At 44.8% G+C, this 25,684-nt stretch overlaps 1 protein-coding gene across 4 annotated transcripts; it reads left to right on the forward strand.

Moving 5' to 3' along the window:
- The first annotated feature begins 508 nt into the window (after window positions 1–508).
- Window positions 509–25,584, forward strand: SEC24C (SEC24 homolog C, COPII coat complex component). 4 transcript variants are annotated; one of them, XM_064594838.1, is made up of 25 exons: window positions 1,205–1,939; window positions 2,502–2,586; window positions 2,684–2,883; window positions 4,947–5,082; window positions 13,600–13,775; window positions 13,985–14,356; window positions 14,660–14,796; window positions 16,007–16,075; window positions 17,383–17,494; window positions 17,921–18,048; window positions 19,213–19,351; window positions 19,565–19,680; window positions 19,825–19,949; window positions 20,099–20,290; window positions 20,504–20,597; window positions 20,809–20,925; window positions 21,514–21,684; window positions 22,196–22,292; window positions 22,395–22,540; window positions 22,771–22,909; window positions 23,058–23,176; window positions 23,269–23,448; window positions 23,692–23,883; window positions 24,119–24,208; window positions 24,350–25,584. In XM_064594838.1, the coding sequence occupies exons 3-25, from the start codon at window positions 2,712–2,714 to the stop codon at window positions 24,488–24,490; spliced, it is 3,360 nt and encodes a 1,119-aa protein (XP_064450908.1). In that variant the 5' UTR covers window positions 1,205–1,939; window positions 2,502–2,586; window positions 2,684–2,711; the 3' UTR covers window positions 24,491–25,584. The 4 variants fall into 4 exon arrangements, with proteins under 4 accessions (XP_045734051.1, XP_045734048.1, XP_064450908.1 ...); XM_045878092.3 differs by lacking the exons at window positions 1,205–1,939; window positions 2,502–2,586 and adding an exon at window positions 841–993; XM_064594839.1 differs by lacking the exon at window positions 2,502–2,586.
- Window positions 25,585–25,684: the final 100 nt, after the last annotated feature.

Below are 25,684 nucleotides of genomic sequence, written 5' to 3' on the forward strand. Positions count from 1 at the left end.
ACTGTATTCCCAGAACCCAACCCAAGGCTTGGCACACAGCAGTGCTAAAAAAAGAAAAAAAAAAAAAGTTAAAATTAAAACTATTATTGAAAGGATTAAGTGAGGTCATGTATGTTTTTTAAAAATCCTACAACTATTAGCTACAATATTGTTAGTCATTAAATGGGATAATAATTACTCCAGGAATTGTATTCTTCCAACAGGCTGGGGGCATTCTGAGTGCAGAGATCATCAGGCTCTGGCAGAGCTCTGCATCTAAACGAAGCCACTGTATAAAAATGGTTAACTAATAACATCTGACATCTACTGAGTGATTGTTACGGTGCCAGGCTGTCTACGTGACTTGTCTAATTCCATCCTCTCAACAAGCTATTATTAGAAGGGTATTTAGTATTCTCTCCCATTTTACAGATGAAAGAAACTAAGGCAGAGATAGGTTCCCAAGCTGGTGAGCTGCAGAGCCAGAACTTGAACACATGAAGTCTGAAAGCAAAGTTAGTACCCTTTACTATAATAAGTTCCGTAATCTCATAACCAGCAAAAGTCATAGGTGAAAGCAACTTCGCCGACGGAAATCAATGGGGTCAGGGGTCAGCAGGAAGTGTCTACAGGACTCTAGCTCAGAGGTCACTAATGTGTCATAAGAGGATTGTGGGGGCGTTACTAAAGATAGTTTGACCTAGTCTTCTCGATCGCATCTCAGTTAGTGGGACCGTAAAGTGACCAGAACATCTGGGGTAAAATAAAAGGCGGAAATGCATAAGAATCTGCGGAGCCTCCCAGGGCTCAGCCATAATGGGAGGAAGCAGTGGCGCATGCGCGGCATCCGGGTTCTTGAAGTCACGTCTACGGCAGACGTGGCAGAAGGAGTGTCCCGCCCCGGAGCGTGGGGGAGGGACTTCCGGGGACGACACTCCGGCCCCCCTCGGAACCGGAAGTTGGGCCTGGGAGCCTTGACGTTAGGAACGAAGCCGAACCTGGATCTGGAGCCGGGTGAGGAGTGGCATCGGGAGGTTGGTGGGTAGGAAAGCAGGGGAGAGGCCGAGGTATCACTGGCCTGATCGGGGTCCGGTCTGAAAAGGAAGGGAGGAGCCTGGGGGCGGGGCACGGGGAGAGACCCTCACCTCACGCATCCACAGTCCTGAATCAGTTCTAGACCCTCCCTTCTCTCCTCCCGGCCCAGATTCCGGCTCCCGCTTCCTGCGCCAAGCCTGTTGAAGGGCGCAAGACGCTCGATCTCCATGCTTAATGGACCAGCCCTCTCGTCGTGGCTGGAGAAGCTAGTTTGGCTTCTTGGTCTTGATCCCCGGCGCTCCCAGCCTCCACAAGCTCGACTACTTTCAGAGTTCTAGGAAGCTTGCCCCGCCCCCTGGGTTGTCACCCTCGGCTGTCTACCCAGAATGGAGTCCAGACTTGAGCCTTACTCCAAACTCTTGGGTGTGAGATTATTTCCTGGCGAAGAAGCTCCTTTCCTCCGACCCCCGCCCCCACACTGACTTTAGGAAGATACAGGGGAAGGGTCATCTGTCAAGCTTAGTGTTGTGACCTGTGCAAGGTTTAGGATTTGGAAGAACAGTTCCTGGGATGGCTGTAAGATTAAAGAATTCTAGTCCAGAAGCAGTTCGGCTTTTCAAGATGACCCTCTCTAGCAAATGGGAGAGGCCCATTGTTCTACTGCAGCAGCTGTGAACTCTCCTGCTTCCTGTGCCCCATCTGTCTATAGAGTAGCTGGAATGATCGGGCTGTTTAGATGTGATTAGATAGTGTTGTTCTTGGAAGGACCCGGGAAAGGCCCTCTAATTCATTCCTCTGTTGCTGGTCAAGATTGTAATAACTTCAGTGGTGGCCTAGATTCATGACAGGCATATAAGGAAAGCAGAAACAGAATAGTTGGAGAAGTTCATGGGATTTGGAATACTCCTAGTTCCTCTGCTTGAAGGTTAGATGAATGATCTTTTTACATGAAACCTAACTTTGTCAATGATCCTTGGGCTGTTTTCCTAGGTTATTGTGAGAAGTTTTGGGGCCTGGCCTGCACTTGATAAAGTCTGGTACCTTGCTGGAGTTTTTGGGTGTCCTTTACATTTAATGATTTTAATGCTTCAGTTCTCAAATCCATACATTCTTTTGGTGGGAAGACTGGGAATGGAGTAACATTTGAATTATTGCAGTTCAGCCAAAGAATTTCATTTCTCTAATCGGTTACTCTAAAATTTGTCTTTTGACAAGGAATTTAGCTGATCTGTTTTATATGTGTAGCCTGAGTGATTAAAAATGACTAGCACATTAGAGAGTATTCAGTGTTTGTTGAATGAATCCATGCTAGAGTGAATGAATGGGAAGTGAAACATTGTTTCATTTACTTATAATATCACAGTAGTTCATCAGTGGCAGGACTCCTTGTGTGAGTAGACACTAGAAATCATTACCCCTGGGGAATGGAGGCTGTTTCCCCATTCCATTGGGCCTGTCTAAAGTTGAAATTTATACCCTCTTGGCAGTGACAAAACATGGGGTTCACAGTAACAAATTTTTACTTTGAAGAGGTAATCTGGCTACTGTCTGGGGCAGAAACTGCCTGATAAGGTCAGTCCTTTTTTATGTCTATTTCCTACCCTGTATAGTTTATCTGTCTTTAGAAAGTTGATTTTGATTAATTTCTCTCTTCTCTTTCATCTTTTAGGTGAGACCAAGTTGGGGATGCACTCATAATGAACGTCAACCAGTCAGCTCCACCTGTGCCGCCATTTGGGCAGCCCCAGCCTGTCTACACAGGGTATCATCAATCCAGCTATGGTGGGCAACCAGGGTCCACAGCCCCACCAACTCCCTATGGCGCCTACAATGGCCCAGTACCAGGCTATCAGCAAACACCTCTCCCAGGTATGTTTCCAAGTTTCCTTTGAGCTAAGGAGAGGAATCAGTAGTGTTCAGGTTGGGTGGTATTGCCCTACCTAAGCTGCCTAGAGAGTTGGAGTGGCTGGGATTGAGGAACATGACTCTGGCTCTCAGTCACTGAGAACTTTGTGGGCAGTCTGCCTTTCCCTGTTTTTACATAAGTTCTGCCTTAAGACATCTAGTGGAAGCACATCTTCCAGTTTCAGTGGCAGTTCATTTCTTGTGAATGTCACCCTATACAGCCTCAACTGCCTGCTTTGTTCACAGCTGGATGGAAAGGTTGTGGTCAAAGCTCCTCCAGAGCCTGTGACCAGGATTAAATATTTCCTATTGACCTAAAGTCTCCCTGAAATCACTTGTTCCTCATATATATTGCTAATACCTCTCATTGGATTAATGGTTCTATCTATAAATGACCCTGTGACAGGGAAATTAATTCATGGGTAAAAAGTGTGGTGTTTGTGTGCTTCTCCATTCTTTCTGCTCATATCATTCTTTGCCTTTGCTTGAGTTTCATCTGCTGCTTAGATGCTCTGTAGTATCGGGGCAATAAGAGAAGGCTAATCTGGTGCTGCCTTAGGATCAGTGTTTGGCTTTTACATTACTTTTTCAAGAAGAGCAGCTGGTACTCTACAGTTTCTCTGTATGGCTTTTTGGAAAATGGCTAACAGTAGATCTTTGGTTAGGCTAGCTGAAGACTTAGGGTACGCCAAACATTTAATGCTTTTTAGGATAGTAAATTCTATACAGGGATATGGGGAAAACAGGGCACCAAGGAGGCATAAGTAAGATTTGGGAAATGAATGAAGTATTACCATTTTAATTATAATTTTGAGAAAAAAATTTGTAAAGTGGTGAGATTAGGTCTCAGGTCTTTGGAAGAGCCTTATTCTGGATTTGGACTTTGGCTGGACAGAGTCCACCTCTGATCTCTCAAGTCCTGGCTTATCAGGACGGAGTTTGGCATTGCCCCAAGAGGAAGCTTTGTTATTGAATGGAAAACGTATCTGGTTCTGTGATAGCTAGTGAGTAGGTTCAGATTAATTAACCTGTAGGCAGGTTCTAAATTGTCTGATCTCTACTGAGGAACAGAGCAAAAGAAAAACAACTGTTTGAACAGGGGTCAGCAACATTTCCAAAGTGATGTGCCAACTTACTAATTCCCTGCATTTCATGTGGAAAGGATGGTTGGGGATGGTATGCAGAAAGGATGGTTGGGGAGTTAGTAGAAATAGCTTTGATGCATCTCTGATGGGCAAAACGATGGAGTACAGCTTTTGTGAAGATAAAGGTGGCAGCACTAATGGGAGGGCAAATCAGTTGTCTTGACTGAACCACTGGGCAGAATCTCCAAACTGTGAGAACACTTTCCTGAGCCATGTGATATTGGGAGCATCAACATTTAGAAGTGGATAAAAAGAAGATGGTTAAGATAATTAGAATATATGAAAAAGAGGCTGACCGAATGGTCTCCCCAGGAGGAGCCTTTCTTTATAATCTAGTTTGTTGTATTACTTGATCATCTTCTGCATCAACTTTCTCATATGCTCTAAGTTTCTGAGTTCTGGAGTTGGATCTTTTCCTTAAAAGAGTTGGCTTTTTGGGGTGCCTGGCTGGCTAAGTTGGTGGAGCATGTGACTCTTGATCTTGGGGTTGTGAGTTTGAACCCCATGTTGGGTGTAGAGATTACTTAAAAATAAAATCTTTTTTTTTTTTTAAGAGTTGACTTTTTGTCTAGGATAAGAATATTAGACTGACCTGGATTGAGTGGGAATGTATGTTGATCACAGGAAGCCTCTACATTCTTGTAGCTCTGGTTACAGCTTCATCTGTAGTATATCTGTCTAGGAGAGTGGAGACACTCTGACTAGTCATCCATGTTCAGAATCTGTAACTAGAATTGCAGGTTCCTGGTATCCTTTTGATTGCAAAGCTGTAATATTGGGCCAGCGAAGGTCTGAGCTTATTTATCCTTGCTTTACATTCCTTGCTCAGGGTGGAGAAGAACGTTATTTCTCAATCATTTAGTTTCTGTCCTTTACCCTCAGGTGTGTCGAGAGCCCCACCTTCTTCAGAGGCACCTCCAGCCTCAACAGCACAGGCCCCTTGTGGCCAGGTTGCATATGGCCAGTTTGGCCAAGGAGATGTACAGAATGGGCCAAGCTCCACTGTTCAGATGCAGAGGTATGTACTTGGGTCAACCTAAAATTGGTCTGATGAAGCTAGAAGAATCAGGAATGGATGAGGGCGTGTTTCCTCTTCTTTTTTCTTTGCCTTTCCCTTAGATCCTCTTTTCTCTTTCCTCCACTTTTTAAATTTTGTTTGCATTTTTCCAGGTTACACGTGCTGCTGTTGTCCACTCTGTAGATCATTAACCCATTAAGTTCTTTTGTGTATTCTTTCTTTTTCTGTAAACTTGAGTTTTTTCTTGACTAGACATATATCTTCAATAATAGTTGCAATCCTACCGAATCTATCCTCAGGGGGAAACAGGAAAAAGGGATCTCAGATTTATGTCTCTTCTGACTTCTTCCTTTCCTCTCAATCAGCAGTTAGTAGGACTTCTTGGTTAAGTTTGGGTGTGACCAGTTCTGAAAGGAAAGATACTCAAAGAAAAACCACATAAATGATAAAAACTTTTGTGGTTCATGATCCAATAAACACCTGTCTTTGTATGGAAGTCCATTAAAGGAAGTCAGTCATCTCTGTTGGACGGTTGTTTATTTCTTGGTAAACAAAGAATAAAGTATAACTGTGAGTAGGTTGTGTGGTAATGGCATTTTTATTAAGTGTCCAGAATATACATATTTAGCATAGAACAATAGCCTGGAGAAAGAGCCTGGGAAGTGCTCCCTAACTTTGTATGTTGGTATAGGGAATTCATTCATTCATTCATCCACTCAAAAATATTTATTTTGTATTATTGTGTGTTGGCTCTTGTTCTAGTGGTTGGAGATAAAAGCAGTAAACAAAACAGACCAGATCTCTGCCCTGATGGAACTTATAATCTAGTGGAGTACACAGACCATAACAAGTAGACAAATAGAAATAAGAAAACAGAGTAAGGATACACAGAATGCCTGGTGAGGAGGTAGGGAGCTGTTTTAAATGCATTGCTCAAGGAAAGCCTCTCTGAAGTGATATTTGAAACCTCAGTGAAATGATGAAGGGAGCTACCTGAAGAAGGGAGAAGAGTGTCTTGGGTAGAGGGAACAACAAGTGTAAAGGCCCTGATGGAGAAATTAATTTGGCAGATGTGAGGAAGAGCAAGAAGGTCAGTGTGGCTAGAGCAGACTGGAGAGTGGAGGAGATAAGATAGGAATATAGGCAAGAGCCATATCATGTAGTGCTTTGTAAGCCATAGTAAGAAGTGTAAATTTGGGTGCCTGGGTGGCTCAGTTGGTTAAGCGACTGCCTTTGGCTCACGTCATGATTCTGGAGTCTGGGATTGAGTCCCGCGTCAGACTCCCTACTCAGTGGGGAGTCGGCTTCTTCCTATGACCCTCCCCCCCTCTCCTGCTTTCCTCTCTCATGCTCTCTCTCTCAAGTAAATAAATAAAATCTTGAAAAAAGAAGATTTAAGAAGTGTAAATTTGATTTTAGTTGCAGTGAGAAGCCTTTGGATTTATGTGTTTGTTCATTTATGCAACGATTCTTTTCATTGTAATATAAAACACACACAAAAACCATACAGAACAAATGTATGGCTTCATAAATTATCATAAAGGGAACCCCCTTGTAACTACAACCCAGATGAAGAAATAGAACTCTGCCACGCACCCCAAAAGAGGCCCCTTCTGCATGCCTCAATTCAGTCATAACTCTCTCCTTATCCCCTTAAGTAATGATTATCCTAACTTATAGTAACCACTTTTTTGTGTTTTTAAAAACAGTTTACACCCAGGGCGCCTGGGTGGCCCAGTTGGTTAAGCAACTGCCTTCAGCTCAGGTCATGATCCTGGAGTCCCAGGATCGAGTCCCAGGATCGAGTCCCGCATTGGGCTCCCTGTTCCGTGGGGAGTCTGCTTTTCCCTCTGACCCTCCCCCCTCTCGTGCTCTTTCTCTCTCTCATTCTCTCTCTCAAATAAATAAATAAAATCTTTAAAAGAAAAAAATATAGTTTACACCCAAATGTACATCCCTAGACACCACAGTTTAATTTTGCCTATTTAAAAAATAACAACAACAAGAACAACTTGACATGTCTTTTAAGTCTATAGGTTCCCTCTCTCTTTTTTTTTTTCTGTTTATCTGTTGAAGAATTGAAGCCGATTGACCTGAAGAGTTCCCCACAGTCTGGAATCTCCTGGTTGCAAATTCATGTTACAGTTCAATATGTTCCTCTTTTCTCTGTATTCTCTGCCACTTGGCAGCCAGATCCAGAGACTTGTTATCTTAATATCGTGTGGGGTTTTTGTGTGTGTGTGTGGGGGGGGGGGTAGTAGTTTTGTGTTAGCAGTTGTTGGTGCTTACTAATACATATATATATGAATTCCTTGGGTTTACAAAATGGGGGATACTTTTTAATTCTTTTTTCATTTATTTATTTGTTTGAATACCATTATTGACATTTCTCCTCATGTGTTATTTGGTTACCAATTGTGCAATTCATTTACCTTTGTTTACCAGATTATAAGGGAATGAATTGGTCCTCTCTTATCTACTGAAGATGACCAGTTCTCCCTTTTTTTTGTTAAAGATTTATTTATCTATTTCAGAGTGTGTGGGTGAGTGAGGGGGAGGGGCAGAGGTAGACAATCCCCAAGCAGACCCCCTGCTGAGCACAGAGCCTGACACCTGGAAATCATGACCTGAGCCGAAACCAAGAGCCAGATACTCACCCGACTAAGCCACCCAGGCACCCCTGGCTCTTCTTTTCTTGAGGCCATGGGGATGATAGAATACTGAAATATGCCATAATTTCTCATTTATTTTATCTCTTATATACAACAGTGTCAGTATAATAGTACTAACACTATCACAAATGTGATTACTAAAAACAGTATCTTTTTAAAAATTTGTATATACTGCCTCATTCTCTAATAATTTTTAAAAAAATATTTATTTTTTAAAAAGAGGTGAGTGATGGATTTAAGAGTGGAAGTAGGGAATCCTATTAGGAGGTTGTTGTAGTAGTTCAGGTTTAGGATGGTAGTGGTAGAGGTGCTGAGAAAGAAATTTTGGATAGGTAGAGTCAATAGGATTGGATGTGAGATAAGAGAGGAAGAATAAGTCTGGATATTTTTTAACCTGCTGGCTTAAGCCAACTGGATAAATTGTAGTGCTGTTTACTGAGGTGAGGTATATTTGAGGAGCAGATTTTGGGGTGAATTGGAGGGTTTTATTTTGTACATTAGAAGTTTAAGAAGCTACTAGCTACCAAGTAGAGATATTGAATAGGTAGTTGTATATACAAATCTGCAGGTGAGGAATGATGCCAGGACTAGAGATAAAAATTTGGGAGTCTTCAGCATAGAGATGTTATTTAATGGCATAGGACTGATTAGATGAACTCATTTAGAAAGTGATCACTGGGGGCGCCTGGGTGGCCCAGTCGTTGGGCGTCTGCCTTCTGCTTGGGTCACGATCCCAGGGTCCTGGGATCGAGCCTCGCATTGGGCTCCCTGCTCAGTGGGAAGCCTGCTTCTCCCTCTCCCGCTCCCCTTGTTTATGTTCCCTCTCTCTTTCTGTCAAACAAATAAATAAAATATTAAAAAAAAAAAAAAAAGAAAGAAAGTGATCGCTGACAGTAAAGAACAGAATTGAGGGGACGCCTGGGTGGCTCAGTTGGTTGAGCATCTGCCTTCGGCTCAGGTCATGATCCCAGGGTCCTGGGATCGAGTCCTGCATCGGGCTCCTTGCTCAGCGGGGAGCCTGCTTCTCCCTCTGCCTGCCACTCCCCCTGCTTGTGTGCTCTCTCTCTCTGACAAGTAAATAAGTAAAATCTTAAAAAAAAAAAAAAAAAAGAGAGAATTGAGAACTGAGCCTTGGAGCTTACCAGCATTTTAAAAGGAGATCCGAGGAGGGGCCATCAAAAAACATTGAGAAAGAGCAGTAGTGAGATTGGAGATTAGCCAGGAGAGTGTGGCATCCTGAAACTAGGTGAAGAAAGTATTTCAGGAAGGCAAGAGAGTAGTAATCACCTGTGTTATTTGCTGCTGAAAGGTAAGATGAGGACTGAGAATTGGTCATTGTGTTGGGTGAGGTTCGGCATCATTAACAAATATGGTTTCAGTGAGATATCAAGACAGCCATCTAGTTGGAGTGAGTCAAACAGTTTCAATTGGGTAGTAGATTAATATAACCTGAAAACCCTTCTGCTACAAATATCTAGAAAGGAGAAGGGAAATAGAAGCAAAAAATGTTTTTCAAGCACATAATCAAGCTTAAAAAGAAAGAAAGTGAAATCCTCAAGTGCCAGAGACCAAGTGGGAACTGAAAATCAGAGTGGTAAGTAGACACCATGGCTGCCTTTGGAGAGGGTGGGAATGATCGTTTTGAGAACTTGGGGACTTCAGTTTAAGGAGGTACTGGGGATGGGGGGGATGAGTCTTTGGGCTTTTCTGAGCTGAGGTTTGGTGGAGACCTTATTTATGAAGTCTGGACCTGGGCTGCACCTTCAGTGAACAGGTAGACTAGGAAAAAAAATATGCACACTGGCACTGGGGGATATTAAGGAATCTTATTTCTTGTGGGTTGACTGTGGGTAAGTGGTGGGAAAAATGTCTTAGGACTGCAAATGGACACAAGGGATCTTGGGGAATGAAAATGTGCTAAAATTAGATTCTGGTGATGGTTGCAGAACTCTATAAATTTACTAAAAATCATTGAATTGTACACTTAAAAGGAATGGATCTAACGGTATGGAAATTGTATTTCAAAGCTTTTTAAAAAAATGTCATCTTGGGTGGCAATACCGTTGGAGTATCTTACAGAAGCAAATGTGAAACAACCACACTCCGTCAACTCAGGCTGTAAAGGATTCTCAGAGAGAAAAAAAAAACTGATTAGACTAACTAGAGACTATTAGAGGAGAGCAGATCGTGGACTAGTACCTGAAAGCATTAAGGGAATACAATTGTCAATGTAGAATTATGTACCTAGCTGAGAGAAAGCACAAATAAAGACATTTACAGACAGACTCAGAGTTTACCATGTATGTATAGACCTTGGTTGAGAAAATTATTAAGGGATAGACTAAAGAAAAAAAGGAAAATAAACCCAGAAAGAAGGATCTTTAAAAAGAAAGGGAAATAGGAACTAAAGACGTATTGGTAGAGCATAGACCATTCTTTTGTAATGTTTAGCTAAAGGAGGAGCAAAAGCTTGAGGGTGGTATGAGGTTTTAGGGCAGTTTTATTTGGCTGGATTTTTATTTATTTTTTTTAAAGATTTTATTTATTTATTTGAGAGAGCGTGTGAGAGAGAGAGCACAAGCAGGGGGGAGGGTTAGAGGGAGAAGCAGACTCCTTGCTGAGCAGGGAGCCCAATGCGGGACTCAAACCCAGGACCCTGGGATCATGACCTGAGCTGAAGGCAGACGCTTCACCGATTGGGCCACCCAGATTCCCAGGCTGGATTTTTAGAAACAACTTAAATGAGATATAACTCACATCCCATTCAGTTCGCCCATTTAAAGTGTACAATTCAATGGTTTTTAGTATATTCACAGATATGTGCAACCATCACCACAGTTTGAGAACATTTTCATCACCTCAAGAAGAAACACCATATCCTTTAGCTCAGTAGCTACTATTATTTAGCTAGTCCTTCAATCCCCCTCAGCCCTAAGCAACCACTATAGTAATTTCTCTTTCCGCAATCCGTAAGCAGATGATCCTCCTTCTGATGTACTATCAGAGGGTCAGTAGTAACTTCCTCACAAAGCCTTCATCATTCACTCCCTTTGTCTCATCACGTAGGCATTTTATCATCTCATTATCAGGAGAAGAAGGGTGAGTATAGTACAATAAGATAGAACATATTAAAAAGCTATTCAACTTCATAAATAATGAGAAAAGTACAAGTCAAAAAGCATAACAAGGGGCGCCTGGGTGGCTCAATTGTTAAGTGTCTGCCTTTGGCTCAGGTCATGATCTTAGGGTCCTGGGATCGAGCCCCACATCGAGCTTCCTGCTCGGCAGGAAGCCTGCTTCTCCCTCTCCCACTCCCCCTGCTTGTGTTCCTGCTCTCGCTATCACTCTCTCTCTCTCTCTGTCAAATAAATAAATAAAATCTTTAAAAAAAAAATAACAAGATTCTACTATGTATCCATCAAAGTGGCAAAATTAAAAAGTCTGATAGTCCCAAGTATTGCTGAGGAAAAGGAGTAGTAGGAACTCTTATCCGCTGGTGGTCAGATGCAAATTAGAACAACTACTTCAGGGAAATAATTTGGAATTATCTGTTAAAATCAAAGGTATACATACCTTTTGATCTGGCAATTCACTCATAGATATATGCCTTAGAAAAATTCATGTATATATAAACAAGTATATGAGTGTTCATAGCAACGTCGTCTATAATATTAAAAAATTAGAAAAACTTAAATATCCATCTACATTAAAATACTTAAGTAAATTATAACATTTATTTAGTGGAATAACATTTAGTGATGAAAGGCAATGCAAGTATAGATGAATTTCATAATTGTGGTTGAACAAAAGAAGCCAAACCCAAGGAGTATGTATGATGTGATTCTATTTACAAAAGTTTAAAAAAGTGACAGAACTGAACTATGGTTTGTTGTTGTTGTTGTTTTAGAGAGGGAGGAGGGAGGGACAGAGGGAGAGAGAGAATCTCTCTGCCCTGAGCAGGGCCTGACCCTGGGGCTCCATCTCAAAACCCTAAGATCATGACCTGAGCAGAAATCAAGAGTCAGACGCTTAACCAACTGAGCCACCCAGGCGCCCCTGAACTATGTTGTTTTAAAGACAAGGAAATGATTATTAGGACGTTAAGAAAGTAGTTACCTCTGGGAGAAGAAAGAGGGCTGTGATGGAGGAGAGGCACACAAGGCCTTTGGGTGCTAGTGTGTTCTATTTCTTGACTTGGTTTTTAGTTACATTGGTGTTTGTATAATTATTGAATACATATCTGTTTTATGTATTATTTCTATTTCCATTATATTTTACAATTAAAAAGTAAAGTACCTTGAACTAAGATCAAGTTTGGGCTCTAGTTCTAGCTTGGTTTTCTACTTACACTCTTCATGTCTTACTTTTCTATCTGCTCTGCCCTCATTTTGCTGTGAGGATTAAATTAAAGCACTTAGCGATGCTTTGTAAGCTGTAAGGCTATTTACAGACAATATTACTAGGGCATGTGGTGGAGTAACAGTGGGTAGTTGGTAGTATTATCCATATTAATGGAGTAGTAACCATGGAATATAATTATTCTGACAAGGGTTTGTGAGCATTGGCCATGGAGCTAACAGTATGTTAGGTGGTGTGGAGAACAAAAAATGCAAAGCCCAACAAAGAGCTTAGGGAGGTGTAAGGTTCACTAGCATAACACTTAGAAAATAGTAGTTGAATGAATGAATGAGTGAAAAGTGTTAAACTGCAACACTGATAGGAACTAACCAAATATAATAAAGTACAAGTTATTTAATAGAGACAAAATAAGCAGAAAGGATAAATCAGAATTTCAGTGTAACTGACTGTTGTGAAGATTTTGATTCATTCATGAAATCCCATGTGGAGCTTGTTATGTATAATAATCTATGTTGTAGATTTCTACAGTAATATCACCATAGAACACCAGTGCAGTTACTTGCTGTTATGTAATGATACTGGAATGATTTTGTATTTATATTTTAATGTGCCATCTAATACCATGGGAATGTCCAGTGTAGCTATCCAAGTAATGAGGCTCTTGCTAGATAAACCCAGCTAGAAGGCTATCTGGTTTATGTCCTATTTCTCTAGTCCCTTTCTGGTAGAGTTGGCATCATCTTTCTGACTAGTACAGAATGTCAAACTCAGCTGACCTACTCTGCTCTTAACACCTTTGCCAGGATAAAATAGTCAAGTACTTTGGTTTAAAAGTTAAACAATCAAACTACATTTGTTTGATCCCACATTTGTTAAGTGCCTATTGTATTAATGCTTCTGCACGCTTTCCCTTTCAACTTCTTCAGGGCTTCTACTTAGAATACTGAGATGTTTTGTTTGTTTGTTTATTGAGGTGGTTTTTCAACAAAGGATTAAGTCAGAGGAGGTGATAATCTAGTACATATTTGAGGGTGCTTGGCATATGTTTGTGGAGTGAACTTAATGGAAAACAAGATTTGCCATGAATAATCATAGTGTAGATCATCAGGAACATAATATATCTACAAGTATACAAAAGTACAAAGCCATAAAAGAGCCCAGGCTGACAGTAAGATGCTGTAGAACAGTACAGTTTGTTTTTTTTTTTTAAAGATTTTATTTATTTATATGACAGAGAGAGACAGCGAGAACAGGAACACAAGCAGGGGGGTGGGAGAGGGAGAAGCAGGCTTCCCGCTGAGCAGAGAGCCCGATGTGGGGCTTGATCCCAGGACCCTGGGAGCATGACCTGAGCTGAAGGCAGACGCTTAACGACTGAGCCACCCAGGCACCCTAACAGTACAGTTTCTTGTATGATGTGGAGCTCCTGCCAGCTTTGAAGAGTGTCCCAGCCTGCTTGTCACCTCCACCTTCCTTGTCTTCACAGGTTTCCTGGGTCTCAGCCTTTTGGGTCAGTCCCACTGGCCCCTGTGGTCAGCCAGCCAACTGTGCTTCAGCCCTATGGCCCTCCCCCGACAAGTGCACAGGTGACTGCTCAGCTGGCCGGAATGCAGATCAGTGGTGCTGTGGCCCCAGCCCTTACGCCTGTGGGGCTGGGCTATGGTGAGTAGCTATGATCACAGGAATGTTACTATCCCCTTCTTTTTAGAAGCATCAGACTCTGGGGTATACCTGCATCCCTCTTATGTCTTGTGCTTCTGAGTGCCAGCAGATGGGACAATCATTCCTGCCCCTCGTGTGGAAAAGGAGTGATTTATTGAATAAGAAGGCAGAATGACTAGGGATCTGACTCTACCTCTTCTAATTCTCAGGCCCACCAACATCGCTGGCCTCAGCCTCAGGAAGTTTCCCCAACTCTGGTCTGTATGGCTCCTATCCTCAGGGCCAGACTCCCCCCCTTAGCCAGGCCCAGGGTCATCTTGGGACCCAGCCTCCCCAGCGATCAGCCCCACCACAGGCCTCCAGCTTCACATCTCCAGCATCAGGGGGTCCTCGGATGCCTTCGATGACTGGTCCACTCCTGCCTGGACAGGGTTTTGGGGGGCCCTCAGTGAGCCAGCCCAACCATGTGTCCTCACCTCCTCCTCAAGCTCTGCCTCCTGGTACCCAAATGACTGGGCCCCCAGGACCACCACCACCTATGCACTCCTCCCAGCAGCCAGGCTATCAGCTGCAACCAAATGGTGAGTTTTTCCCGAAGTCTGACTAGGAGCCAAAGGCTTCAGCTATTCAGGTGTTTTTGTTTGTTTGCTTGCTTTTAGTATTGCTTGCTAAGTGATGAACTAGATGGACAACTTTAGGGTATTATTACTAGGATGTAGGGTTTATAAGACATTCTTTTTTCTTTTAGTTCAGATAGTGTGGTCTTTCTCTGAATGGTTATTACCTCGTAATTCTACACTTACAGGAGTCTAGTCATTTTCCTGGGGCCTTAAGAGATAGGGAGGGGATTTTGAATTTATCAACCTTGTGCCCTTGTCTCTCAGGTTCCTTTGGACCAGCCCGGGGCCCTCAGCCCAATTATGGAAGTCCCTACCCAGGAGCACCCACCTTTGGCAGTCAGCCTGGGCCTCCTCAACCACTGCCTCCTAAGCGCCTGGATCCTGATGCCATCCCAAGCCCTGTAAGTAGATACTTATGTGGTCCTAGGGAAGGAGTTTGTGGCTGCCAGATAAGTGAGTTAACCTAGATGAGATGTTTGCCTAGCATTTTCTGATTATTTTCCCTTTTCATTCATCCTGTAGGTGTAGAACCTAGATGTAATTTTTGACGCTTTGAACTGGAACTTGAGGCCCCAGAAATCTTTTGGGGGCACTTTTACTCCATAGCTGGGCAGGGAAGGAAGGGAAGCCAAGAGTGTTCAGTAGTGTCGGTAGAGCTTGGGGTTGAGTGCTGTGTTCTGTCACTATTGGACATAGCATGGTAACCTCTGCCCTTGGAGTAGGAGCTGGGTCCAGGTCTTGTCCTCTTAGATTTGGTAGGATGGCAGTCTTTTTAATGGGTAGAGCTGGTGGGAATTCTCTGAGGGTAGGTGTTAAGAGAAGGAAAGTCTCACTGGTTTCTCTCTGCCCCTAGTTGGACAGTGTTTTGGGAGGAAACCTCCAGTACTTTGGTTGGCTAGAATCCTGCTGTGTAGATGAGGAAAAGTGATCTACAGTTTTTAGGGGCAATGTGGGGAAGCTGCTTTTCCCAGGAAGAGAGTGAATCTCAGCCTTGGGGCCATCATCAGAACCCTCAGGCCTTCCTTATCCTAGTTGGAATAGAAGTTGGGACTGTACTCCTAAGTGGGGGCTACTTTATAGTTCTGTCTACATTTGCTATGTCAGTTACCTCACCATGCTTAGCCATTGTCATATTCCATTCTGTTCTCTTCCCTCTTCCTTTGGGGAATTACCATGGTGAAGGACTCTGTTAGCTAAGAGGAACCCTAGAGGATTAAGCAGACTCTCCTTCAGGGAAAAGGAGAGTCTGGTCCGATGTGAAGAAAGGCTTCCTTAAGCATAAGCACAGTCCTTAGATGGGAGGTTTGGCCTTTTGGAGGGAACATCCCTCTTCCTCCTCCTTAAGATTTCTCCCATTCAGCCCCTCCCTGTAAAACTCCTGCTTGCTTCCTGTTTTCCCCCTTATCTTTCTACGTCATAGTCTGAGCCATTAAAGCCTCTGTGTTGGGCCAGAGAGACTTGGAATTTCTGACCTAGAGAGGGCCTGATTTCAGCTGGGCTCCAGCTATTCATGTCTAACTCATCAGGGTCGAGAGAAGTAACATCTGCTTCTTGTTCTTTTGTCTCCCTCCCCGTATTCCCCTGCTGCCTTTATTATTAAAACACTAAAAGCAACTCAATGAGCTGCCTCCTCAGCAGAAAACCAGGCACAGAATAGACCCTGATGCCATTCCTAGTCCAGTAAGTGCAGGGGGTGGTGTGTGTATGCGTGTCTTCCCTGTGTTAATGCCACCCATGCATGCCTGTGACCTCATCTTCACCTCATCCACCATGTTCATCCCTCTCCATCCTCTTCCCTTAGTCCTTCTAGATCCTCGCTTTTACAAACCAGAAGGATGTGCATGTCTCAAGTCACCATGTAATGAAATGACAAGCTGTTAGCAGTGCCTTGAGTATGGGGTGGTAGATCAGGCTCTAAGGGTGGGGTCAGGTGGCATGTTAAGCTTTGGTTTTAGTCCTGCTGGGTCCTCCAGGAGTCTGCATGTGACATTTGATAGAACAGGACAAAGTGGAGTGGTAGGTTCTTCCCCTTTGGGATTGATTTGTCTATAGCTTGTGGAGAAACTTTGGGTAGGTGACTACTGATGTACAAGTTTGGGGTACTGGCATTTCTCACAGGGGAAGAGACTGCTGCTTTGGGAAAGTGTGAGCCACTCTTTCATCAGGAGAGTCTGTTTGACTCTGATATATTTTAAGCTTCAACTCTTTCTACTATGGGATATGGAGTCTTATTCTCCCTTTACATTTTCTGGTTTTACCAAACCATCTTAAAGTAACTGACCAAATGTCATCAGCCTACACAAAGATCTGATTACCAACTTTGCAAATTTTTTTTTTCTGCCTTTGCTGGGTCTGTCAGAATTGTGGGGGATTGAGGATTGGGCTTGTAAGGATCAGGTACTTAATCCTCTTCTCCCATATTGACACACTGATGCTTACCTGAAAATAAGGTAGCATCTGCTTCCTCACCTTACCTGGTCATTTCTGTTTAATCCTCTCCTCACCCTGTCCCTTCTACTTTCATTGAGTGTAGAGTCATTCCAGGTAGATTCATTTTTACATGGTTACTGTTGTCTGTTTACCTGCTCTCACTCAGAATGTGTCTTGGTGAGAGGACGGGGAGGGGAGGCTTGCTGGGGGAGGGAAGCGGAATCTGATCATGTTGGAAGGTTTGTGATGAGACCTGGAGCTTTCCTGGAGTGGGGGGAATAAGGGGTGGTCACCACAGATTGAGGGTCAGGGCAGTTCATAAAGAAGCCCATTCTCAGTGTTGCCTGTCCAGAGTTTTGCTGCTGACTATAGAGTGAAAGATTGGCATTGTAGCATCTTATGTGGTCTCCAGAAGGAGGGCAGACCTGGTGCATGAGGTATTCTTGGCAAATTACTAGTTTCCATGCTGTAGCTCTAGCCTTTCTTTCTCCAGGCTCTCTAGGACTTGGTACTTCCCTTTCTTCTGTCACCTCACTCATTTCACTTCTTCTCTACAGATTCAGGTTATTGAGGATGACAGGAACAACCGGGGTTCAGAGCCATTTGTTACTGGAGTACGGGGACAGGTGCCACCCTTAGTCACCACCAACTTCCTGGTGAAAGACCAAGGTAAGAAGAGTATTAATTCCTCCCTGGAGGGCTTTTTCTCCTTATGGATAAGCTTTTGTCAGTCTTTTTTTTTAAGATTTATTTTATTTATTTGACAGAGAGAAGTGGGGGGAGTGCGCACAGGGGGAGGGGCAGAGGGAGAGGGAGAGAATCTCAAGCAGACTTCGCCCAACATGGAGCCCAACGTGGGGCTTGACTGTGAGATCATGACCTGCGCTGAAATCAAGAGTTGGATGCTTAACCAACTGAGCCACCCAGGCACCCTACTTTTGTCAGTCTTTAATTAGAGACCAGTCCCTCCTTGGTCTCTAGGGGAGAAGCCGCCATCAGCTCTAGTATTTGTTGGGGTGGTGGGGTGGATCAGCAATGGAGAGCTGGTGTCTGGAGGGATTCTTTGATCTGACTCCGGTTTTCTACCTCCTCTAGGGAATGCAAGTCCCCGATACATCCGATGCACATCCTATAATATCCCTTGCACATCTGACATGGCTAAGCAGGCTCAGGTGCCCCTGGCAGCTGTCATCAAACCACTGGCAAGGCTGCCTCCAGAGGAGGTAAGTCAGGAAGGGACTAGAGTATAATGAAAGGGAGGAAGAGAGAGGGAGTAAGACTTCTTCCTAGAAATGATTCTGGCAGTCCTAATGGAAGAAGTCTTGGTTGGGCGGGAAGGGAGAGTATCTTCAATAGCTTTCTACCCCAGGGCCCATGCCTGATGGGCATGGTTGGGATGAAGGGAAAAGCCCAAGAAATTGTTGGATGGGAGCAGGGTCCATATGGGAAACAAACTATGAAAAGAGGTAGGGCCAACTTATAGGGGAGGAGACGGCCGGATGCAGAAGCGTCTCGTAGCATGGTCATCTCCAGATGATTACAGATACATTATCCTGTTTTTCTTCTGTACTGTCTATCATCCCAGGTAAGTTAGGGAATGTTAGGACAGCATATAAGAAAAAAAGGTAGATTAGGGTCCAATAGTCCATCTCTTACCTGACTTGGGCCCTGATTTATCACCTCAATACCTGAAATCAGCATGCAAAGAGAGAGCGAGCTTGTCAGCTGCTCTTCCAGGCTTTGGCACGTTTATGCCTAGCTTACTGAATTTAGGGTGGATTTCTCTATAACTGGAAGCTCAAGACTCAGTTTACATCCTGCCTCTCTCTGTCTTGCTCTGTGTTTTTCTCTCTCTGGGTCTCAGTGGGGATGGTTAGACACTTGGCTTCTGATCTCTTATATGTAGGATGACATCTACTTGGGACATTGGTAGGTGTCACAGAAACCCAGGGATGGGGGAGGATCAGTGTTATAGATACTTGGCTGGGGAAGGAAGCAGAGTTAAGATCCCTAGGGTAAGATAAGAGTGAAGAGGATTGAAGATAGGGCCAGAAATGAGAATCCTAGGTAATCTTTGGCTTTCTCCTTTTATGTCTATGGCAGCCCCTGATTTGGTAGGGCCACTTACATCGTTCTTTTCTTTCGAAAAAGTGGAATTCTGGAGACAAGGAGTAAGGAGAGGGAACTATAGAATTTGGACTCTTAGGGACATTCCTGTGACCAGTACCCTCATCATTTATCTTCATTCCCCTTCACTGTCCTACCCCCTCTGGCAAAATATCTTAGCCATGCCCTCCTCCCTCCAGGTTGTTGCTCTTCATCTATTGCCACATGTCTCAACCCACTGTAGCTTTCCTCTGTCTGAGCCCCTCCCCTTTGCTCCTTAGGCTTCACCGTATGTTGTGGACCATGGGGAATCTGGCCCTTTGCGCTGCAATCGCTGCAAAGCATATATGTGTCCCTTCATGCAGTTCGTTGAGGGAGGGAGGCGCTTCCAGTGCTGCTTTTGCAGTTGTATCAATGATGGTATGTTCACTGTGGCTGGGATTGGGGGGATGTTCTTCTGTATTGCATCTTCATTGTTCTCTTTCTAGTGAGATAGGTGAGGTTCCCTTATTCAGGAACTGGGGAAGTAGGGCACAGATGGGGATGTGGGGCAGTAGAGTGAGCTCAGCCAGAGCCAGACTTACTAAGATTGAGAGTGGACGTTCGAGTAATACTCTGTCATGCTCCCCACAGTTCCCCCCCAGTATTTTCAACATCTGGATCATACTGGCAAACGTGTGGATGCCTATGACCGTCCGGAGTTATCCCTGGGCTCGTATGAATTCTTGGCCACTGTAGATTACTGCAAGGTAAGGGAAAGTAGCATGGGGAGGAGTGGTGGGTATCTTTTCATTGTCTCCTCTTTCACTGTCCCCTTTGATGTTGACTTCTCTCTAGTCATTTAGCCTGCTTACCAATACCCCTCTCTCCCCCAACGTTTCCTTCCTTTGCAGAACAATAAGTTCCCCAGCCCTCCTGCCTTCATCTTCATGATTGATGTCTCCTACAATGCAGTCAGGAGTGGTCTTGTTAGGCTCCTCTGTGAGGAGCTCAAGTCACTGTTAGACTTTCTACCTAGGTGAGACCTACGGAGACAAGGTGCTTCCCTTGGATAATCGCTGGGGTGGGGGTGGTTCTGGGTTGTTGACTCAATAGGTAGAGCTTGAGGTCATGAAGCTGGCTGGTGGAGAAGGGGGCAAGTATGGGTAATGATGTTACCTTCTACAGGGAGGGCGGAGCAGAAGAGTCAGCAATCCGAGTTGGCTTTGTCACCTATAATAAGGTGCTCCACTTCTACAATGTGAAGAGCTCCTTGGCCCAGCCACAGATGATGGTTGTATCTGATGTGGCCGACATGTTTGTGCCACTGCTGGATGGCTTCCTTGTCAATGTCAGTGAGTCTCGGGCAGTCATCACCAGGTAAGAGCCAGCCAGATTATAGAGGTAAAGTGGGAGTGGGGCAGAAACCATCACAGAAAGCCAGACAGTTGAGCAGAGGGGTCAGCAGATGGACAGGGACTGTGCCTCAGGAGTTTTCAATCTAGGGGGCCACATGATTCTTCGGAGAATTAAGGCCTGAGGAATCGAGTCTGGATAGCAGTTTTGATTGCTTCCCATCACCTGTCTCTTCAGCTTATTGGATCAGATTCCTGAAATGTTTGCAGACACGAGGGAGACAGAGACAGTATTTGCCCCAGTTATCCAGGCTGGGATGGAGGCTCTAAAGGTACGGCTAGAACCCTGACAACTTCCTCTGCCTCACTTTCCTCTGACCGTCTTGTACCCTGGGATAGAACTCCTGTTTCTTTAGTGATTGAAGACTGTCCAGTGAGTCAGCATATCTGACATAACTGGCACTGAATAAATGACGAGGGAAGGGATGAATGAATAATAGCTGAATAAAGGAAAGAATGAACAAGTAGTCCTCTCTTTCCTAGGCTGCTGAGTGTGCAGGGAAGCTGTTTCTGTTCCATACCTCCCTGCCCATTGCAGAGGCCCCAGGGAAACTGAAGAACAGAGACGACAGGAAGTTGATCAACACAGACAAGGAGAAGGTGTGGGTTTGGGAGATGGGGGGAGGACTTTCCATGACAGAGGAAGGTGCTCATTCTTGCAATGCAATGCAATACTCTTAACTTGCTTGAAGAGGTACTGGAACTAGACACTCTGCTCTTTCACATGTCAAGTCCATGACTGCCAACTTTCTTCAGTGCTCCCACACATCTCTACCCCATTTCATCCCAAAGCCCGGGACAGATTTTTTTTTTTTTAGAGAATGTTCTACTACTGTTGGAAATACCTATGAAGTAGATCTGAAGTCTTACATATATTTGAATATCCCATATTAAATATATAGTTCTCGGGGTGCCTGGGTGGCTCAGTTGGTTAAGCGACTGCCTTCGGCTCAGGTCATGATCCTGGAGTCCCAGAATCGAGTCCCACATCGGGCTTCCTGCTCGGCAGGAAATCTGCTTCTCCCCCTGACCCTTTCCCCTCTCATGCTCCCTCTCACTCTCGCTCTCTCAAATGGATAAATAAAATCTTAAAAAAAAAAAAAAAATATATATATATATATATATATATATAGTTCTCAAGTAGGGTGGAGCTGAGATATTTGAATGTTTTATTCTGTTCCTCCCCAGACTCTGTTCCAGCCTCAGACAGGTGCCTATCAGACCCTGGCCAAAGAGTGTGTGGCCCAAGGCTGCTGTGTAGATCTCTTCCTCTTCCCTAACCAGTATGTGGATGTGGCCACGCTCTCTGTTGTACCCCAGCTCACTGGTGGCTCTGTCTACAAATATGCTTGCTTTCAGGTAGGGCATGGGACTCTGGGTGGCAGGTGGAAGCAGGACTAGAATGTCTGCCTACATGCAGAGCAGCTCTTTAGCTGCTGACTCATTAATAGGAATCCTGGTGGGGGAGAAAACCCTATAAGATAAAGAAGAGAGCCATAAGTGTAGTGGTTAGGAGCATGGGGCTTGTAATCAGTTTTGGGTTGTTATTCTGGCCCTCCCAGAATACTAGCAGTATGACCTAGGAGAAATTAATTATTGCTTCTTTGTTTCTTCATCTGTAAAATGGGAATTTAATATTTCTTAAGTAAGATTTGTCATCAGGATCAAGTTGTTATATGTAAAGTACTTAATGTGGTACTTGGCACATAGTAAATGCTTAAAAACTATCATTGTCATTATCATCATTATTGTCATCTTCACTGTTATTGTTATTATGATTCAGCAGCTTGTAGAATGGAGGGGATGCAGGGAGATAGTCTCCAGGTTGTTATGTAGTCAGTGATGTGACTCTGGGCCTGGGGGGCTGCAGGTGGAGAATGACCAGGAACGGTTCCTGAGTGACCTGCGTCGGGATGTCCAGAAGGTTGTTGGCTTTGATGCTGTGATGCGTGTTCGGACAAGCACTGGTCAGTCCTGGTTGGAGAGGAGCAGGTTGGGGACTAAACCCGGGAGGGGGGCAAGTGGCACCTATAATATCTGTAGCCCTGACCTTATCTATGTGGCCTCAGGTATCCGTGCTGTCGATTTCTTCGGGGCTTTCTACATGAGCAACACAACAGATGTGGAGCTGGCTGGGCTGGATGGGGACAAGACAGTGACTGTGGAGTTCAAGCATGACGATCGGCTCAATGAAGAGAGTGGAGCCCTCCTGCAGGTAGCAGGCGGGAGGCAGGGGCTGGGGAGGAAGTGTCAAATATCATTGTACTGGATATAAATAGGCTGCAGGGAAGAGGGAGGGTAGGAGGTGGGTGGAGAGGACTGGAAGAGGCCAGGGAAGGGATGGCTCCTGTCTTTCTTCTAGCTTAATAATACAGCAAAGGAGCAGTTTTTCAGAGGGCTTTGGTGAGGGAGGGGTATGAGTTCTCCCTTGCTCCTTTCCCCTAGTGTGCCCTGCTCTACACCAGCTGTGCAGGGCAGCGACGGCTCCGTATCCACAATCTGGCCCTGAACTGCTGCACCCAGCTGGCTGATCTGTATCGAAACTGTGAGACTGACACGCTCATCAACTACATGGCCAAGTTTGGTGAGGGTAGAGGCAGGGAGGGCGAAGTGGGATTGGGGCTGAAAGGTGGTTGTCAGTGATTCCGCATTCCCAGGTAGGTGTGGTGGCAGCAAAGCAGGTGCAATGGGGTGGCCAGCCAGTGACTGTGCTATCTCCCTTTCCCATCCAGCATACCGGGGGGTGCTTAATAGCCCCGTGAAGACTGTCCGTGATACTCTCATCACTCAGTGTGCCCAGATCCTGGCCTGTTACAGAAAGAACTGTGCCAGCCCCTCCTCTGCGGGACAGGTGGGCAAACACTGGAGGAATTGTTGGGACACATGTTCGCATTTGGGAGAGATTGCCCATGATCATTCACTTTATTTTGGTAACCCCTGCAGTTGATCCTTCCTGAGTGCATGAAGCTACTCCCAGTTTACCTGAACTGTGTGTTGAAGAGTGACGTCCTGCAGCCTGGAGCTGAGGTTACTACTGATGACCGTGCCTATGTCCGACAGCTGGTTACTTCCATGGATGTGGCTGAGACCAATGTCTTCTTTTATCCTCGGCTTCTACCATTGGTGCGACTGAGGGCTGGATGAGACATTGTGTGCTGAGAAAAGGGTATCATAGGAGGAAGGGAAGGGTTAATATTATCTGTGTCTGACCCTAGTGAATTTGTTTTTAACCTGCATTATCTGATGTAATTTTCACACTGAAAAAGTTACTGAGAGATTGAGCTCTCTGAAATTTCGTTGGGGTGGGGGTGCAAATGTGTCTTACAGTCTTTGGTAAATAACCTTTGCCCCCTTCCTTTTGTCTAGACAAAGTCTCCCATTGAGAGTGCCACTGAACCACCAGCAGTTCGAGCATCTGAAGAACGTCTAAGCAATGGGGATATATATTTGCTGGAGAATGGGCTCAACCTTTTCCTGTGGGTGGGAGCAAGTGTCCAACAGGGTGTTGTCCAGAGCCTCTTCAGTGTCTCCTCCTTCAGTCAGATCACCAGTGGCTTGGTGAGGGCAGGGAGTCAAGGGGAATTTGGGTGTGGAAATGCATTTTGTGATATGAGTGGGAACCAGTAAAGTTTGTGTGCTAGTCCCCTTTAATAGCAGGGAACATTTGGAGAGGAGGGAGGGTGCTGTCATTATTCCCAGGCTTATTTCAGATGATGAATAAATCTGTGCTGGCCCATTTTTTTACTGGACTCAGAGTATCTTACCATAAGGATAAATGAATTTTGTGTTGCAGAGTGTTCTGCCAGTTCTGGATAATCCGCTGTCCAAGAAGGTGCGAGGCCTCATTGATAGCTTGAGGGCACAGAGATCACGGTATATGAAGGTAACACTGATCTAAACCCTGGATTTCTTACCTTGTCCTCTCCTGGAAAGGGGGGGTGAGAATAAGTGACTGGATAATGGGATTTTAGGGCATGTTTAATTCCTTTTGGCCCTGCCTCATGACCCTATTTTCTGGCTATAGCTTATCGTGGTGAAACAGGAGGACAAGCTGGAGATGCTGTTCAAACACTTCCTGGTGGAAGACAAGAGCTTGAGCGGGGGAGCATCCTATGTGGACTTTCTGTGTCACATGCACAAGGAAATCCGGCAGCTACTGAGCTAGAGCAAGTGGGTAAATGGCATAGGGTGCCAGGCCAGCTTCCAGAAAGTACCCCAGGATGGCAGAGAAATTGGAACAGTTCCATATCTAAGTCATATTAGCTGACCTCAGTCTCTTTGGGGGGAGGGGGAGGTATAAGGAGACACCTTTCTGGGATCAAGTATCCTACCACTCTGTCATGTCCTGCTGATGAAAGGTGCCCCTATCCCCTCACATTACCCTCCTTTTCCTGCTAATCCTGTCGTAATGAATGTAGTTTCTCAGTTCACTGTATATGATTCGGTGTTGGGGGATTTGAAGGCACCCAGACTCTGGCAATATTATGTGTCCCCTTGGACCAGCCTCCAAGAAGAGAGGGGCAGGCAGGAAGGAATGGGAATCCCAGGGTTACCATGGGGGGGAGGGGCTAATTCAGCTCAGTGTCATCAACAACTTCCTATATTAGGGATAAAACATACAGGTGCACAAGAGCTGGGGTATAGACCATAGATGGTGGAGAGAGAAGTGGTTAGTCAGTCCTTCTTGGGCCTGGAAGTCAGCAACCAAGTCAAAGTTAGGGAGAGTGGTTGATTAGCTTTTCTCTCTCTCCTGCAATGATCAGTGATCACTCAATGGATAGAGGCACATTATCAGAGATGAATGAGCCTGGGAAATGAGTTGCAAAGAATATTAAGACCTGGGAGAGGTACCAGCCTCTTTTCCAGCTGGAGAGGCTCCAACACTGGATGGTTCTGTAGGGAGCCTGATCATCAACTTGCAATACCTCACAGAGCCAGCCCCTATCCCACTCTGAGCTCCCACTGGAAACACTGCTTCTCCAAGGTGGGAGTTGTTGGGGAGAGAGGCAGAGGCGGCTGGAGCTCTGTTCTCTCCTGCTGGGACACCACTCGAGCTTTGGTATTGACAGAGTGGCTGACAGTTATCTTCCAACCTGAACTGGCTGGGGCAGGACAAGGGCTAGGCTTGATGGTGGCCAGGCTTGTCTGTTCCCAGCCTGGGATTCCCCTGCTCTGGACCTCTCATTTATCTTCATTGGTTTATTTTTCAATGCATCTTTAATTTGTAAAGAAATAAAATAAATTAAGATGTAACAATTAGCCTCATTTTTACTTGTGATTTACCGTTGTCCCCTGCATTCATTCCTGCTAGGCCTAGCACTTCCCAGGAAGGGGCCGGCTGAGCAGAACTGCGCATGCG

The sequence above is a fragment of the Mirounga angustirostris genome, unplaced genomic scaffold, assembly GCF_029215605.1.
Source record: "Mirounga angustirostris isolate CCGP_5_RB_7025 unplaced genomic scaffold, mMirAng1.0.hap1 SCAF_6, whole genome shotgun sequence".
NCBI lineage: Eukaryota > Metazoa > Chordata > Mammalia > Carnivora > Phocidae > Mirounga > Mirounga angustirostris.